The 16,037-nt window shown below is 39.2% G+C and overlaps 1 protein-coding gene across 9 annotated transcripts in view; it reads right to left on the reverse strand.

Moving 5' to 3' along the window:
* The window catches only part of BLTP1 (bridge-like lipid transfer protein family member 1), a 169,084-nt gene that overhangs the window by 152,439 nt on the left and 608 nt on the right, over positions 1-16,037 (reverse strand). For all 9 annotated transcript variants that reach the window (XM_019667736.1, XM_019667803.1, XM_019668173.1 and 6 more), the window contains exons 2-5: positions 14,777-14,857; positions 4,034-4,155; positions 1,527-1,643; positions 507-585 (exon numbers count right to left, since the gene is read on the reverse strand). In XM_019667736.1, the coding sequence (XP_019523281.1) occupies positions 507-585; positions 1,527-1,643; positions 4,034-4,130 (293 nt within the window). In that variant the 5' untranslated portion in view covers positions 4,131-4,155; positions 14,777-14,857. The remainder of the gene's footprint in view (positions 1-506; positions 586-1,526; positions 1,644-4,033; positions 4,156-14,776; positions 14,858-16,037) is intronic.

Consider the following 16,037-nt stretch of genomic DNA (forward strand, 5'->3'; position numbering starts at 1 on the left):
CAAAAATAGAGTAAGCTTTTCATTCAAGGCTTACAAAAGAGAAAATATAGCAAACATATTCACATTTGTGTCTCCTTCTTAAAGTAAAATTAGAGTTGTTAACAGATGCAAAACAATTCTGAAAACTTATTGCCCAATAAGGACCTAAAGGATGAGAGTTATCAGTGTCTCTTATTCTTATTTTATATAATAAATGACCACCATGAATTCTACAGCACAAATGACCAGCTAATTTAATGGCTCGATTTTTCATCTTAGAATGAAGTGAGATTTCATTCATTGCCATAGCCTGCTATTCAGTAAACTTTTTGCCAGTCTAAACTTTAGCTAAATTAATCTACTTACAGAAACATTTTAAAACATCAACTCACCAGGTATGATTTACTGAAAACAATGATTTTTGGTTTATGGTTTTATTTGAGGCAGCAAGTCACATTAAATAATCAGAAAAAATTTTACAATACTTCAAGTTCAAAATAGTTTTTTAAATTCGTTGTTTTGTTTACCTAATAGACATGTCTTCTGTAATGTAATAGATTTCACGAACCATGACTTTCCCAGAAAGAACAGAGAAAGAGAAGGAGCCTGTTACAGGAAAACAACAACAGTGATTAATGTAACTGTTTTGATAGTAGAGCCCTCAAAGCTTAAAACAATCCTAGCATTCAATTCATTCAATAATAAATGTTCCCTGACTGCCTTCCTAATATCCCTAGAGCTTACTAATCCCTATCATTCTTTCTTCAGAGAGTGTGACAAGTATCATCATTATGGACTGAGCTACTAAATAACCATATGAGGACATCAGTTTAAATAGCTGCTTCATATGACTAATTCCTTTAATTATGCTCAGCCATTAAATGAACCCAAAGCAATGATTAACTCACATTTCCCTCCATTAATTCGGGTGACTCCAGGAGCCAGTCATTGCCTCAAATTAATGGAAGACTACTGGTGCTTGAGAGAAGTTTATTTATGTCCACTAACCAGTACTCAACTCTAAGGAGTTGAGAATGGTTCTAATTCAGGGTCCCCTCTCCCCTTTTCCACTGCTTTAGGGCTTTCCAAAGCATAGTTTCCTAATACACCCTCCCATTGATCTGCAATCCTCCCATTTACAAGTAGTCAGAAACTAAATTAATAAAGCAGGCCACAAAATGAAATACACAAGATGATTCTAACTTACAGATTTTTAAAGTATGGGTTACTTAAAAAAGAAAAATAAACAGCAAAATCTTCATCGAGATTAGAAACTTACTCTATATTTTTCAAATTATTTTAATGAGCATCTTTTCTAAGCAAAGAAAAGTAAAAAAGTTGCTACAGAAACACTTTCAAAACATAAGAATGAGGTAAAGTACAAAACCTGTCATAGACTGCTGCATGACAGAAATTCCCATTAAAGCAGTGTAACCTTCAGAAACAAAGGAAATTTCTAAAGCTATGACCTGCTTGTAAAATATAAATTTATAACACACACCTCAGGATTATGCAGAAGAAAAAAATGCAGTGTGACTCAAACTTACCAATATGGATATAGCCATGTTTGTATAATCTGTTAAGAACCAATGTTAAAATAAGACCAACATTCCGAGAATTATAGTATGTGAGATAAATAATCCATCCACAGGACAAAATGGTAGCTGTTGGGAGAAAAAAGTGCAAAAGGATGTCTTTCAATCACCTTAATATCTCAGGAAAAATTTGTTAGTAGATCATTTACCACATTCAGAAATCATAGCATTTACTTCCATACGGTAATATGTCCTCTTACAATTTAACTTGAAATTTTAAAGTCAGAGGTTGAGTCTATTTTATCAAACTTTCCTCATTCTCTTTTAGTCATTAACCAGAAAAGCAAAGATTCTAATCAGATCAATTGAAGTAATCTTTCCTTTTTTTCTGTTTCCTTTTTCACTGCTTTTATTGTTTTAGTTATCAAACATATGTTAAGATGTTCTGAGACAAGAAAGCACATATTTCTGAATATTCTGAAAAACATCCACCTTTATTAGGAAGGCTAAAAGCTCATCCCCAAACTATCTCCTAAAGACTAAAAAAGAAAGAAAATTCATATTTTTTTGAATCAGAGAAAAGTCATCATTTTTTTAAATAAACAGACTCTTCTTTTTAAAAAGTAATGGAAATAAGTGGGCATTTTAGCCTACTTAAAGGCACATCTACATTACATAGGACAGCTTTTACTATTTGGCTGTAATTGATGAGACTAACCTACTTGTACTGAATATGTTACAGCAAATGATATTCCAAATTTGACCACTTTTCATGAAGTTTATAGTCACTTGTAAAATTTATAATATTCCAAAAAAAACTAGCTCATGAATATATAAAAAGTAAAACACAAAAAAGCATTTTCTGATAATAATTTTTTTAACTCACCCATTTAAAAAGTATTACTGTTTTCTAAATTAGGATACAGTAACATAAAGCAATTTAACGTGTGTAACCTTTCAGCAACATCAAATTAAGTTCTTACCTTTTTAAAAGAATTATTTAATATACATAAAACACAGCACTGAGAGTCAAAATACATCTCTCAGGGGAGCTTAGATTGATGGTAATAGCTTGGATGTAGCAAGTGCTATGACCTAGCCATAAAAATTATTTTTATGATTTATCATGTTTTAAGTTTAAAGTCATTTTGTATTTTTTTTTAATGTAAATTATTGTGCCAACAGCAGGTGGTTGTGGGTCATTCAGAAAGGCAAGAGGTATTTGCTGAGAAAATACGCTTCTAGTATCAAACAGCCCAGGGACTGCGGCATTGTATCATGCCCCACCCCACCCCCAACCCCACCTTCAATATCATAAGGCCACTAGTAAAACTGTGAGATTAAACAATCCAATATTTTTCTGCTGTTTTTTCCCTTAAAGAAAGGAATTCTACACAACAGAAAACTTGAAATTCTATGTGATAGGAGAAGGGATAGGAAATAAGGAAGAATTCTGCCCTTAATTAATCTAACAGGTGATCTTCAACGCTGCTTTTATGAAGTTCTATTTCATACTAATGGTTTGCATTTTATTTTACTTTTTTGGTTTTCATTAATGATAATTTACAACAGTTCCCTTTCATCAATTAAAAAAAACAGAACTCTAAGTTTAAATGGTCACCTAATCCTACCTACAAATCATGAATCATTACATTCCTTCTATATACACTCCATCTCTGCCCATGTCCCTACCGCACGTCCTGTGGTGTCACGAGGGAAGCGCAAAGCACATGGGTCGTGACTCCCAAACATGCTGAAAGGAATAAATAACCTACCAAGTTCGCTCTGAGCAGCCAGTGAGACGATGCGTGATGTGCGCACACAGAGACGCTCAACGACCATCACTGCCCCCCTTTCCTCTCTCACCCCATCTTACCCTCCTGCTTTTCTATCCACCTTGTCGTCGCTACCCACAATTCAGATCAAATCCTGGGCTCCACAGAAGCTTCCTGGGTCACAGCATGCAGTCATCTCTCCCTTCCTTGGTATGTTTTTGTTATTTCTCCCCCTTATTTGTTCATTTTCACTGATAGTCCATCCCTCTTATTGCCATTATACAGTTTTGTGTTATTTGTATGTACTTAGAAAACTTTTTATTAGACATATTAGACAAATATTAGACAAAAAAGTATTACTACTAGAGCCCACTACCAAGTGTGTAAGGGGTAAGGGAAGAAATGAGGTTAATTAGGTGTATACATTCTATTTTATTCTAAAAATGCATTTACCATGAGGATGAATCACTTTTACAACAGAGCTAGCAAAAGTGTTTGTGTGTGTTGGGTGGGGGTGGAGGAGTGGCCCTGGAACAGGAAACAGTGCAATTTCTCTCCTCTCCGCCCCTAAGTCAGACAAGCAGGCAGCCTCAGAAAAAGAGCCCTCCAGAGCAGTTCCCAGAGCAAGCATTCAGAGAAATACGCTGCAAGCATTCCAACTTCAGCCAACCACTGCTGCAAACTCCGCAGCTGTTAATCCATACATAAAAAGCAGTAATGTATAAGGCAACATATCCTACTTACCAACAAGGAGCCAAACAACATTGGAATTGTGTTCTGTAAGAAAATCCTCTAACTGAGTGATACTAGGGACAATACTGTCATTCTTCCTTTGATCCATCACTGAAGTTTTTCCAGAGCAGCATCTAAAATTTCAAAGGTTAAATTTAGAATCAGAGATTTATTAATCTGCAAGGGAAATTATGTACACGGGGAAAAGGTGAATTTAGTAAATATGAAATTTTATTAAATCACACTCTGCTTCCTTTAATGATAAGCCTGCAAAAATACAAACGACAAAACATGTCCACAATTCTATATAAAATATACAACAATGTATCATATTTTTAATGACTTGATTCCACCACACTAAGTATGAGTAGAGACTCAGTTCGGTTATTATACTCTGGCTCCAAATAAGAAGGACATCATTACTCTAAAACCTAATCAAAGATATTTATCTCATCAATAAGAAGAGACTAAGAATTGTGAAAATTAAGCAAGAGAAACCTCATTTAAAATGGAGCCGGGAGGCCAGGAGGGGGAGCCCTCTCACTCTGCCACTCAATGTCAATTACAGACCCCCAACAAAACGGCCTCAATTACAGATCCGGTCAGGAAGAGACTAGCCTTGCAAGTTATACTACTTTACTACTCCAGCAGGTGGAAGGAAGATAATATTTGAATGAAATAAATGCATCATTATAAAAGTACATAATTATGAATTACTGCTAAAGATAAGCAAGTATTTCCAAAATGTTCAGAGCCAAAGAGACTCCTAAGAGATCCATTTCACCCTCAAGAAAATACAATGTTATATGTCAGATATATCTCAATAAAACTGAGAGAAAAAACGCTCTCATATTTTTCAAAGCTTTGAAAAATCCATCAACCAGCAACTTAAAATATAGGGGCTAACTTTACAAAATGAACTTTTTTTTCTTCCTTTTTTAGTTTTCTAAACTAAAAAATAAAATAAAACTTTTAAAAGGGAGGAAGCACTTTGAAAAGACCTATAATCTAAAACCAAATACTCACACATAGAACAGTTTACATGTTACAAAATAACACCTGTACTTATTTCACACTTATTTTCACTATTTCACACATGTATCACCTGCTGACACCTGGGGATATTCCATGAGGGATGTGTCCCAGCATTCAGCTTCCCACATAAAAAGAGGACCCATTTTGAAGCAAATCCAAGGGGAAGTGACCTGTCCACCAAAAGGATCAACAGTCCCCATCCCAAATGGGGACTCCTACCCATAGCCCAAAGAAAATTAGGAACAGGGGTCCAGGCTGCAAAGATGGAAAATTGCGGCATCACACAGTTCTCACCAATGTGTTTCCATTTATGAGTTAATGCAAAACCTTTAAGGGAAATCAACAGATAAAGGCTCACTCGTTAAAAGGATACATTTCAAGCGAGCACAGGAGAAAAAGCCAGGACTTCACGAAGGCCCTAAAGTAAGACGTGGACATGCTGGCGCACAGAAGTCAGAGCAAGGAGGCTGCAGAGAGCCAGAGGCACTGGGCTACAGGCGCAGCCACACTGCGCGAGGGGCGCACCACCAGCTCCGCTGTGGAGGGACTGCAAGCTGACAACAGAAGCTGCTGCGTCATCTTCCTGGAGCAAATGACAGAATTAAACCAAACTGGCTGCTGCCTCTTCCTTTCCCTTCCAGAAGAGCTCAGTCTCAAAGCTACAGGGGAAGCAGTCAGGCGGCCATCTGCATGTGGGGGAGGGAGGGACAGCAGCCTCTGGCCTAGAGTGGATGCCAGAGCCCCAGGAGGGCACAGGAAGGATCCATTTGTGCCCAGAAGAGGCGAGTGGAAGAGCGGCCGCATTTCAGGGTGTTCGAGGCGGCCACACTTGCAAGGAAGCCTGAGGCACAGGGTGAGGAGCCTGCCAGGGAGGAAGAGGGCATCCACGGTGGGGGACAGGCAGGAGAGCAGGCCAGCTCAGGTGCCAGGGCTGAACGGAGTGACCAGGGCACCTGCGCGGCGGGATGGCCTGGTGCAGGGGTCAGAACCCACAAGGTAGGCCTCAACCCCCGAGAGAGAAGGAGAGTGACCATGGAGGAGGGTGATGATTGAAGAGGAGGACAAGCACCTGGGAGAGCGCCCAGGCCAGACGGGCTCTCTTAACCAAAGAGGTCAATGCATTAGACCATGGGAACCGAGTTTCTACCTGCGGAGGACGTAGTATATAAAGGAAGAAAGTTAGAATTAACGCTGGGGTGTTAGATAAGAGCTGGAGGCATAGTTTTCTATATAAATGGATATAGACATAATACAGCTGTAAATGTGTATGCATATATTCATTCACAGGTCCTGCGAGCAGAACACTCCAATAAAAAAGAGCAGAGAACTTTCCTTCTAAAAACCATTTTCTATTAAGAGAAAATGGGCTCTTTGAAGAAATGGCTGATTCCACAACTGGGCAAGGAAAGAGGAGGTGATTCCTGTAGTAAGGAAAGAGGTGCTTGAAGAATGACGGGAACGTGTCAAAAGGACACAGAAACCAGCATCAAGAGGCTCCCACTGCAAAATCTGGGACAATTTAAGCATCAAAATAAAAAATAGTAATGAATTACAACCCATTTAACAAAAAGGAATCTTTGAGTCCATATGAATAGAAATAATTAAATTTTGATAAGCAACAGGATACCCATATGGTCTCAAATAACTCCCCCTAAAAAAAATTATTATTAATGACCAAAGGGGGAAGGGGAGCTTTGAGAAAGCCAGTACTTAATTAAGTGATCAAAGTAAACAACATCAGCATTAGGATAAGTCAAAACTGCGCTCGTCAAGGGAAGAACAGGGCCTCCCCTCTAAGGTATTCCTGACAAAGATGTACAACCTCCCCTCTCCTGAGCGATCACAACCAATAGGAATTGTTTTGTTCAGGTGTGTATCCACAATGCCAGGGACAATGCCTGGAACACAGCCACTGTTTACAAATATCATTTTCAGCAGTGTTTTCATCTGTTACATAAGAAAATAACACCAATCTACATGTTTGAAGACATGCTCTCTCAATATTTTCATAATTCCTCTATATTCTCTTCATTCTTTCTGAAATCCATGGTATTCATTTCAAAACTGCTGTCCGCATTAGAAAAAAAAATGTGGTAATTATTATTTTAGTGACATAGAAAGAAAAGGATGAAAATGTGAAAATTTAATCAAACACAGCACAAACGAGAAATTTATCACAGTTCCTAATTTAACGCCACCACTACTACCACCCTTTCAAGAAATATCTTTCCAAGAAAGATTATGTTCCACGATGAATTATCTGTACAATCTTTTCAAACAGTACATTCAAACTATTTTATTTCTCTCCCACTGGTATAAACGAAGTAAAATCATCTAACATCTAATACTTGCATCAGGAGACTTTTAGAGATAGAATTTCAAATTGCGATTTTGGTCTTTCAAAGATCAGCCTACAAATCAATACAAAAAATACAAATAAACCTGATAGAAAAATGAGTGAAATATATCAATAAGCAGTTCAGAGAAAGTCAGTATCACTAGCAATTGGGGAAAATCACCACTTATCACTCACTAGTTACCTAAGTGACAATGAGAAAGGTTGCAAACAACTATATTGGCAAAAGTACAGGAACATGGCATGACTCATACTCTGCTGAAGAGCGTAAATCTCTTGGAGAAGAACAATTTATCAGATACTATAAAAAGGTATCGCTTTCACTTGGACATCAGGTCTAGGCTCCATTTCTCAGAAATGCTCGAGCATAAAGTATTTTTTTAAGAAAAACCCTGCATCATTATATATCGTACTGAAAAACTGGAAAAAATGTCAAGTATTGGAAAATAGTTGAACTACAGGATACTCTTACTATGAAATAATACACAGACTTCCTAAAAGAAGGAGAGCCCTATGTGGGCTGACACAGAACTGTCCAGGTCACATGTGATGTTAGCGGGGAAAAGCAGGTTGAGAAACAAGATGTGTAGTATTTCGTTTACGTTAAAAAACAGACTCCCCATTATTTCATATACACACCACCTATGCATATGTGAGCACATATGTGGTGTATGTGTATGTACACACATGTATACATATTTGTACTGTTTTTAATCTGCAAAAACATGAGCAAAGCCACAAGTGGTGACTCCAAGACAGCAATGGGTGGAGATATGGGGAAAGAAGAAGAAATCAGTGAAGCAGGACTTTCACTTTCATTACTCTTCATACTTAGGTGTTATTTAAATGTTTTACAATTGGCATATAATACTTCCATAATTTAAAAAGGAAAAGGGGAGAGCGGTGGCTGGAAGACAAGACGTGGCAGGTGGGAAAGGGGCTGGCTTTTGACAAAGAGGAACATTTCCTTCATCTGAACAGGAAGAACACAGGAAAGGATGGACCCAGATTCAAGGACGTTCCGGGATGGAAAGATGAGAGAATCTGATGGCTTCCATATGTTTGTAAATTATAAGTTAAAGTTTACATCTATTAAAACCTCTTCTATTGCATTCTTTCTTTGTTGGTTCCCATTACAGTTCCTTTTCCTCTTCTACTTTTCTTACATTTTAATCTGTGTTTATAACAACGGCAGAAGGAGGGCCCTACCAGAGGGTGGGAGCTGAAATATGGATGAGAGGGCCTTCATCCGCTGAGAAGGGGAATGGGAGGAAGTACATGGTCTGTGCACCTGTCCACAGGTCCTCAAGAAAACCTCACTGCACTGCTCATCCCCTCCCAGGCCTACACTGCTCCTTCAAAAGGAGTATCAGCCCATAATTTGACACAGGGTTGCAGAAATAAGGTTTTCCTGTAACAGGCTTAAACTTGACTATGTCTATATAACTACCTATGGCTGGAGAAGACCTCGCTGTGAAGAGCCACAGCTTACCCTGCCACTGTCGTGAGGAAGTAGCTGCTTGAGCTTGATTATTTGGAGCACATAGTAAGACAGTGCATGATAACATAGGGCTACTTTTGTTTGTTTACTCATTCAATTTATATTTATGGAACTTAAAAATCTGACTATACAGCTAAGGAATTCTGAATAGTAGGCGTAAGATTGGGAATATTTACAACGATCTTAATAGGATGACTGACAATACAGAAAATGCTACATAAAGGCCGTTTGAATGAAGACCTGGATCTTAGCAGTTGTCACATCACAATGTGACTGTCAGTCTAGAAGTCTATTTCTTTAAGAATGGTTTGTCCTCTTCAGTTGAGTATGCAATAGCCAGCAAAGTTCCTGATATATAGCAGTCTCTCAGTAAACACTGGTTTCATAAATGAACGAAATAAATGCATCATTAAAAAGTACATAACTGTGAGCTATTGTCAAAGAGAAGGAAGTATCTCTAATGTATTTAGGGCCAAAGAGACTCCTAAGGGATCTTTCGCACCCCGGAGAAAGTTTGATTTTCATTTGCTTGAGTTTAAGAAGAGGATATTCAACATTTTAACCACGCAATTGCAAATATAACAAAAATGAGAGTAAAAAACATTATTCTCAAGCTCCTCATGCAACAGTGAAGTTACAACTCATATATGAAAGGTGTTCACATATCTTCAGACCATTATATTAAACTTCTCTACATTTAACCAGTTTCTTTTCCATAAAGGAAAACTACATGGGTTTTAAAAGTTGGGTAATAAATCAACTTTAAAGGCCTCCTTTAAACTCCATCACCATTCATCATCTCTTCATCGTCAAGTAAGATGAAAACTGTTAGGACACAGCAGCATGCTGCATGCCAGAAATTCTGTGACGTAAGCACTTTGTAGAGTTTCTGCACTGTGCACCCAGAGGCCAAAGTTTACTGGTCCACAAACTATTATAGAATATACACACCTGTGTACTTGAAAAGTTTGCAGCTACTGTTTGGTTTCTTTTGTAGGGTTCCCAATTTCACAGTCAAATTTATGTCCTCCTTAACCATTAAGAAGCCAGGCAATTGACCCAAATATCTCAGTAGACACCAAGACCAAGGGACTGCCTGAATAGACTGCTTATCTTTCCTGTGGCATAACGACATCCCAAAACAGAAGTAAAACACAAATCAGATCACAACATCAGTTTTATCTAAAATAAAGTCTGAAGACTATTTAATTCATGTGAACAGTTTCTGCAATGGTTCAAACAGTCTGAGCATTCACCGATGGAAAGGTAGACGGCCGAAAACAAACGACTTTGTGAAGCTCCTTCCCACGCCATGATGCTGCGCGGATAAAGTACACAAAGTAGAGCGGTACCTACTGCAACCAACGTCTCACATAAAAGACATACGTGAGCTTTTACATTTCACATGGTATTGGAATGTATATAACAGTTGGCACTACCCCGAGCATACAGTGATTTGAAAAGTCTCTGCCTAAAAAAATTTAGCCATTAGGATACGAGGCCTAAAAGTCTACCATCCATTCCTTTAAATAGAGTACTAACCAATATTCTCTCTTAAAATGCAAAGACAGCTTTGGTGTACGTCAATAATAGCTACCGTTCATTATTACCATGTGTTATTAATGTAAATTAATTCAGTAGATGACTTTTGTCATTAACAAGCAAGATCCAGAAAGACCACAAAAGAGCGACCAAAGCAAACTTAGTCGCCTTAACAGTTTTGGCCAGGGTCAGCAGGTGTGTGTACATAAAACGAAATTATATAATGTTCTACTCTGTTTATTCAAACAAACAAAATAGACAATTATCCTCTCAGGTCAAAGATTAGGTATGACCCTCTCTATCTACAAAGAGTCATTGCAGGTCCTTTTCACTCCCAGAATTCTAAATGCAACAAATATAATTTCACTATTAATTAACGCTAAAGCCCGACAGAAGTAAGTGGTAAAATAACATTTGATCAGATATAACAGAGATCACCTGGTATCCTGGAAACAGAGCAGGCTTTAAAGCCAGATTTGAAATGCAAAGCTCGTTTTACCCTCTCTGTCCCTCCCTTGGCTGTGAGCTCGAGCAAGTTACTCGATTGCGTTGAGCCCGTTGCCAAGTTGTAAATGGCCATCTTTTACTTGAAAACACACTAAAGCGTTGAAACAAAAAAAGAACATAAAACTCATAGAGCTCAGAGCTTGACAAGAAACACATTCTAACAGTGGAAGCTAAGCTACTGTACTATTACTAACGTTCTTTTAAAAAATCAGCTCAACAAAAAAGGTGAAAGCGAAAAAACCATAAAATTCACAGCAGTAAACAGTGACTAAAAGGTGTCTCATTCATTACAATATGTAAATGAAAAAATATATTAAATAACGTAAGTTCATAATCAAAAGAAAATAGATGGCATAAATTACAACCAGAGTTAATATGAATAACACAGTTCTACAAACACGAGTGAGCGAGCTCCTCAGAAGCAGACCACACACCGAAGTACAGCAGTCGCCAGGCAGCTGCTGCTGCTGCAGATCATCAGACATGGTGACTGATGATTCGGTCACTACCAGTCGGCAAACTGAACAAACGGCAAGTGCTTTTCAATGTCATAATTATGCTACAATACAACAATGGTTCTTCATGTTATACAGGGAAGAATTTGCAAAATCTAAGAAGTCAGGTCATCCAATAAAATTGTTCTTTGGCAAACCTCACTTCTATAGCCAGAAATTTAGGCTGGTTCACCTAAATACTTATCTGAAAGAAAGAAAAAAAAAAAGTCTTAAAAAGATATAGAGGGCCGGCTGAGTGGCGCGATGGTTAAGAACTGGCTTGGGACCCCAGAGGGCCCCGGTTCGGATCCCACATATGAGGGCCAGTGACACTGCCCTCTACAGCTAAGATGCTGAACAACAGCTCAACCTGGAGCTGGGCTGCCGTGAGTCGCCAGCGACGGCGTAGGCTGCAGCCCCTGTGGCAGCGGGTTGCCACAGGCTACCGTATGTAGCCAGCTGCCAGCGTGAGCGGCCAGCAGCCGCAGTGAGCGGCCATCCAGAAGCCGGCGAATGATCTGCCTCACCCGGGAAGAGCGCAATGATGGTGCCAACTTGGGCCAGTGAAGCAACGTCCTCCACAACTAGACTGAAGAACAAAACGACAGCAACTTGTCTGTTCCCCTTCCCCCAATTCCCCAATAAAAATCTTAAAAAATAAAAAAAAGTTTAAAAAGATATAGAAAACTATTAATAAGGTAAGAACTGACTTCAACTTCTCCATGTCTAAAAGAACCCATGATATTTAAATATTAGACACCTGTAATAATCTACCAGAACTAATTACTACCATCAGCATATTCCTTAATATGATCAGCGATACAGAAAGCAACAGAAATTGCCCCGAGTGAAAGCTTTCATCCTCCCACCTTCTCTCCCACACACTGATTAGTTGTGGGGTTCTGGTTTTGCTTTATGTGCTGGCTGGTGAACACACTCTACAAGTTTGTTTTAATTCTTTTAATCAATAATTCAACATATCACTTCCATTTTGATTAGAAATATACCAGAAAGCATAACACTAAAACGCATCAGCAAAGTAAAATTCTAAAGAAGGTTTCTTGTAATTTTTAAAACTATTTCCATTTTTGTATCTGGTCCTTAAGCTCCTCGCTTACCTTGTACCTAAGTCACTTCAGGCAGAAAACCCTCCCTAATAGATATTCAAACCACTCACCAACAAAATAGGGTCTTTGGATATGAGGGGGAGAGAGGAAGAAACTGGCTACATGTGTGCACCAATACTCTCTCCATATCAATTTCCAAGAAAATTATTTTTTATTAGTATGATGCTACACAGAGAGCCCAACAAATTCATTTAATAGCCAATTCCTGTGAGCTGAGAATATTGCTACAATTGAAACTAAACTGTTATGTAAGTATAACCAGGAGAAAGACTATTTCCGAGAATTTTATGGGGATGTGACCCATACAATACTACTGGTGACATCTGACACAATACTTTAGATGGTTATGGAGCCAGATATATGCACAAAAAGTGACAAAGTACAATATGGTCAGTAGTTTAAAGTTTAGGCTCTAAATATTTTGGTCAATGTTATCCTACTCTGAAATGTTCATTCCACGGTATTAGCTCACTATTAAAATAAAATATAGCTACCATAACAATAGCTAACATTTATTCACCGTTTGCTATGTGCCAGGCACTGTTTTCAATACTTTACGTGTATTCACTCATCCAATCATCACAAGTAACTATCCATTTACAATTCCCCCTTTTACCGATGAGAAAACTGTGGCAGAAGCTAAGCACAAACACAGCTATGACATGACCGACTTGGGATCTCAACCTAGACTATCTCCTTTGGAGTCTGCATTATATTGTCTCGCATCCTTTACATTCACAGAAGTCAGTCAATAATTATCTTAGTCCTCCGTTTCTTTTCTAGGAAAAATGAGTTCCTTTCTCCCAGGTCTAAATTCTAGTGTAGAAGCTAACATGAATGTTACCAAAATTCATGTTCGGTGTAATAAATTTATATTTTGCCCACTATGGCATTTTTTTCTCCTAAAAGGATCCTCTGTCAATCAGAAGTCAGCAGTCACTTTTTCTTTTAATAACCACAGTAACACATCCAGTTATGGAGTCTGATTAGCAGCAAGGAAGACCACATTGTGAAGTGAGCCAAATCTGACCGAACGCGCCCCAGTCCTCTGCACCTTCTTCTCATCTGCTCATAAAGGCTGTATCTACATGTTTTTAAAGTGCTTATTTGCCCCTAAAGAAGGTGTGTGGTAGTCTTAAAATATGTTCGAAAATTCTTTGTATCTTCCTCCCTTCAAGAGGCAGAGCTTAATTAATTCCCCGCCCAACTGTGGGTTGGGCTAAATGGTCCAGTTCTAAAGGGATGTGGCAGAAGCAGTGATGTGTGACTAGGCCACAAACGCAGCACAGCTTCCTCTTTGCTCTCTCTTGGACCATCTGTTCCAGGAGAAGCCAACTGCCTTGTTAGGACACTTACAAAACCCCACCGAGGTCCATGTGGCGTGGACTTGAGGCCTCCAGTCAACAGCCATATGAGTGAGCCACCATGAAAGCAAGTCTTCCTGCCCCAACTGAGTCCCCAGATGACTGACGTCCCAGCCAATATCTGGGCTGCAATGTCTTGAGAGACCCAAAGCCAGAAGCAACCAGCTTAGTCACACTCCAATTTCCAACCCACAGAAACTCTGAGATAATGAATGTTTTAAGCCATTAAGTTTTGGAATAATTTGTTACTCAGCAATAGATAACTAACACAAAGTATGAAAAAGATAATTTCGCAAGATAGCTGTGAAGTATCTCTACCCGGATGGTTCATATCTGCCATCTTAAGCTAAACTACCCTCACACTACTCTCTTTTTTACCCAAAGATCGGGGTCGGCAAGCCCACACCAGGAAGGCCACCAACCCCGTGAGTGAGCCATTTCCTCTTTCTACCATCAGCGGGCGTCTCTTGCATGGACTTTGTGAAGCAACCTCTACCCTGCCTCCTACCAATTTATCTGTATCCATAATCATCACCACCTCCTACCTCCTGTCCTGGTAGGAGTCTATCTAACGTACCCCTGACCTGCATCCTTGTATTCCATCCCCTCCAGCTTGGTCGGTGACCTTGCTTTACCAATTGTTCCCCCTAATTCTTCTATCTTCATAGGAGATAGAATGGCAGGTCACATTGTACACCACCTCTACCTCACCCCCATTCCTTGACCATTTCAGCAGATTAATACACAACTGAGGAAGAAAGTCATAAGATTTATTTACCTGAGCTTTAATCAGAAATTAGATTTTTTCTAACTTAGCCAAAATATTTACCCGAATTGCTTTCCCCAGAGTCTTCAATGTTTTTTCTTCTCCTTATCTTCAGAAGGCCCATCTGCAGTGTTTCATCTTAACCTGAAAAAACAGCATTTCAACCAATTATACAAGATATTCTGGCTTTATCAGCAGTTTCACCATTTCAGGTTAAATGATTTGATTCCACCTGCACGCTTGCACACACAAAGCCTCTAATGTTAGTCCAATACTACATTTCCTTTTTTAAAGTTTCCAAACAAGAAACACTCCTAAATCTAGAGTACAATCACACTTTCCAAACTATGGCCTTCCAAATGTTCAAAACCACTGTGGTTTTGGGAACGGCAGGTTCTAGAGGTCAAAACCTACCTTTAAAATATACTCAAAGTGTGGGCTTGAAAAAGCTGTCCTCTAGAACTGCTGGGTCTCTGCTGGCAAGGACAGTTCCTCAGTTTCCTTCCCATTCCCCGCACCTGGTACATCTTTATTAAATGAAAATCACCTTGCAAACTCTTCAGGTGCTTGGGAGATGGTAAAGCACGCTGACTGAGGGACTGTAAACTGGAGCCAGGTCACCTGGTTTAAATCACAGCTCCGACTTTGGACAAGTGGCTTTCAGGGCTGTGTTATGAGCTTTCATGCTCTCATCTATAACATGAGAATAATAGACCTTACATGATAGGAGTGCTGTGACGATTAAATGAGATAATATATGCCCATAATGTACCACCCAATAGTTATACAAGATAAATATTCTGGTTAATTCATCTGTGTTTATACTTCATGTGTCTAGTTAACTTAGAATAAATCAGCTTCACTGCATGCACAGAGTGAAAGCAGCAACATGAAACCAGCTGAAACTTACACGCTTGGACAGTTTCAAAGCCATGATTTCATTACAGAGGAAATTTACAAGAACGCATCCCTTTAACAAACGTCCCTAACTTTCTACTGTCAAAGCTAGGGCCAGCGCGGATGGGGGTGGGGTGGGAGACAATACTCTGCAAAAGAAAAATCAACTTCCTTTCGCCTTCCTTTGACCAAGAGATGTTTCCGCCGAAATATACTCTTCCAAAGTGTAGACTCAGCAAGTATCAATTCAGAATACAAAACGCGCCACGCCCGGGGAGGAAAGGGGGGTTTCTAACGCTCCGCCGCCCTAGGTCAGCCGACCCTATGCTAAGCACTATGGGGTCTCCCTCAGCCAGGTGCTGCCAGCAAGGCTGAAGCCGGAGCTTGCAGATCACGGTCCTTCCCGCCTAGTCCACGCACCGGCAAG

This window comes from Hipposideros armiger, unplaced genomic scaffold, assembly GCF_001890085.2.
Source record: "Hipposideros armiger isolate ML-2016 unplaced genomic scaffold, ASM189008v1 scaffold_1, whole genome shotgun sequence".
Lineage (NCBI taxonomy): Eukaryota > Metazoa > Chordata > Mammalia > Chiroptera > Hipposideridae > Hipposideros > Hipposideros armiger.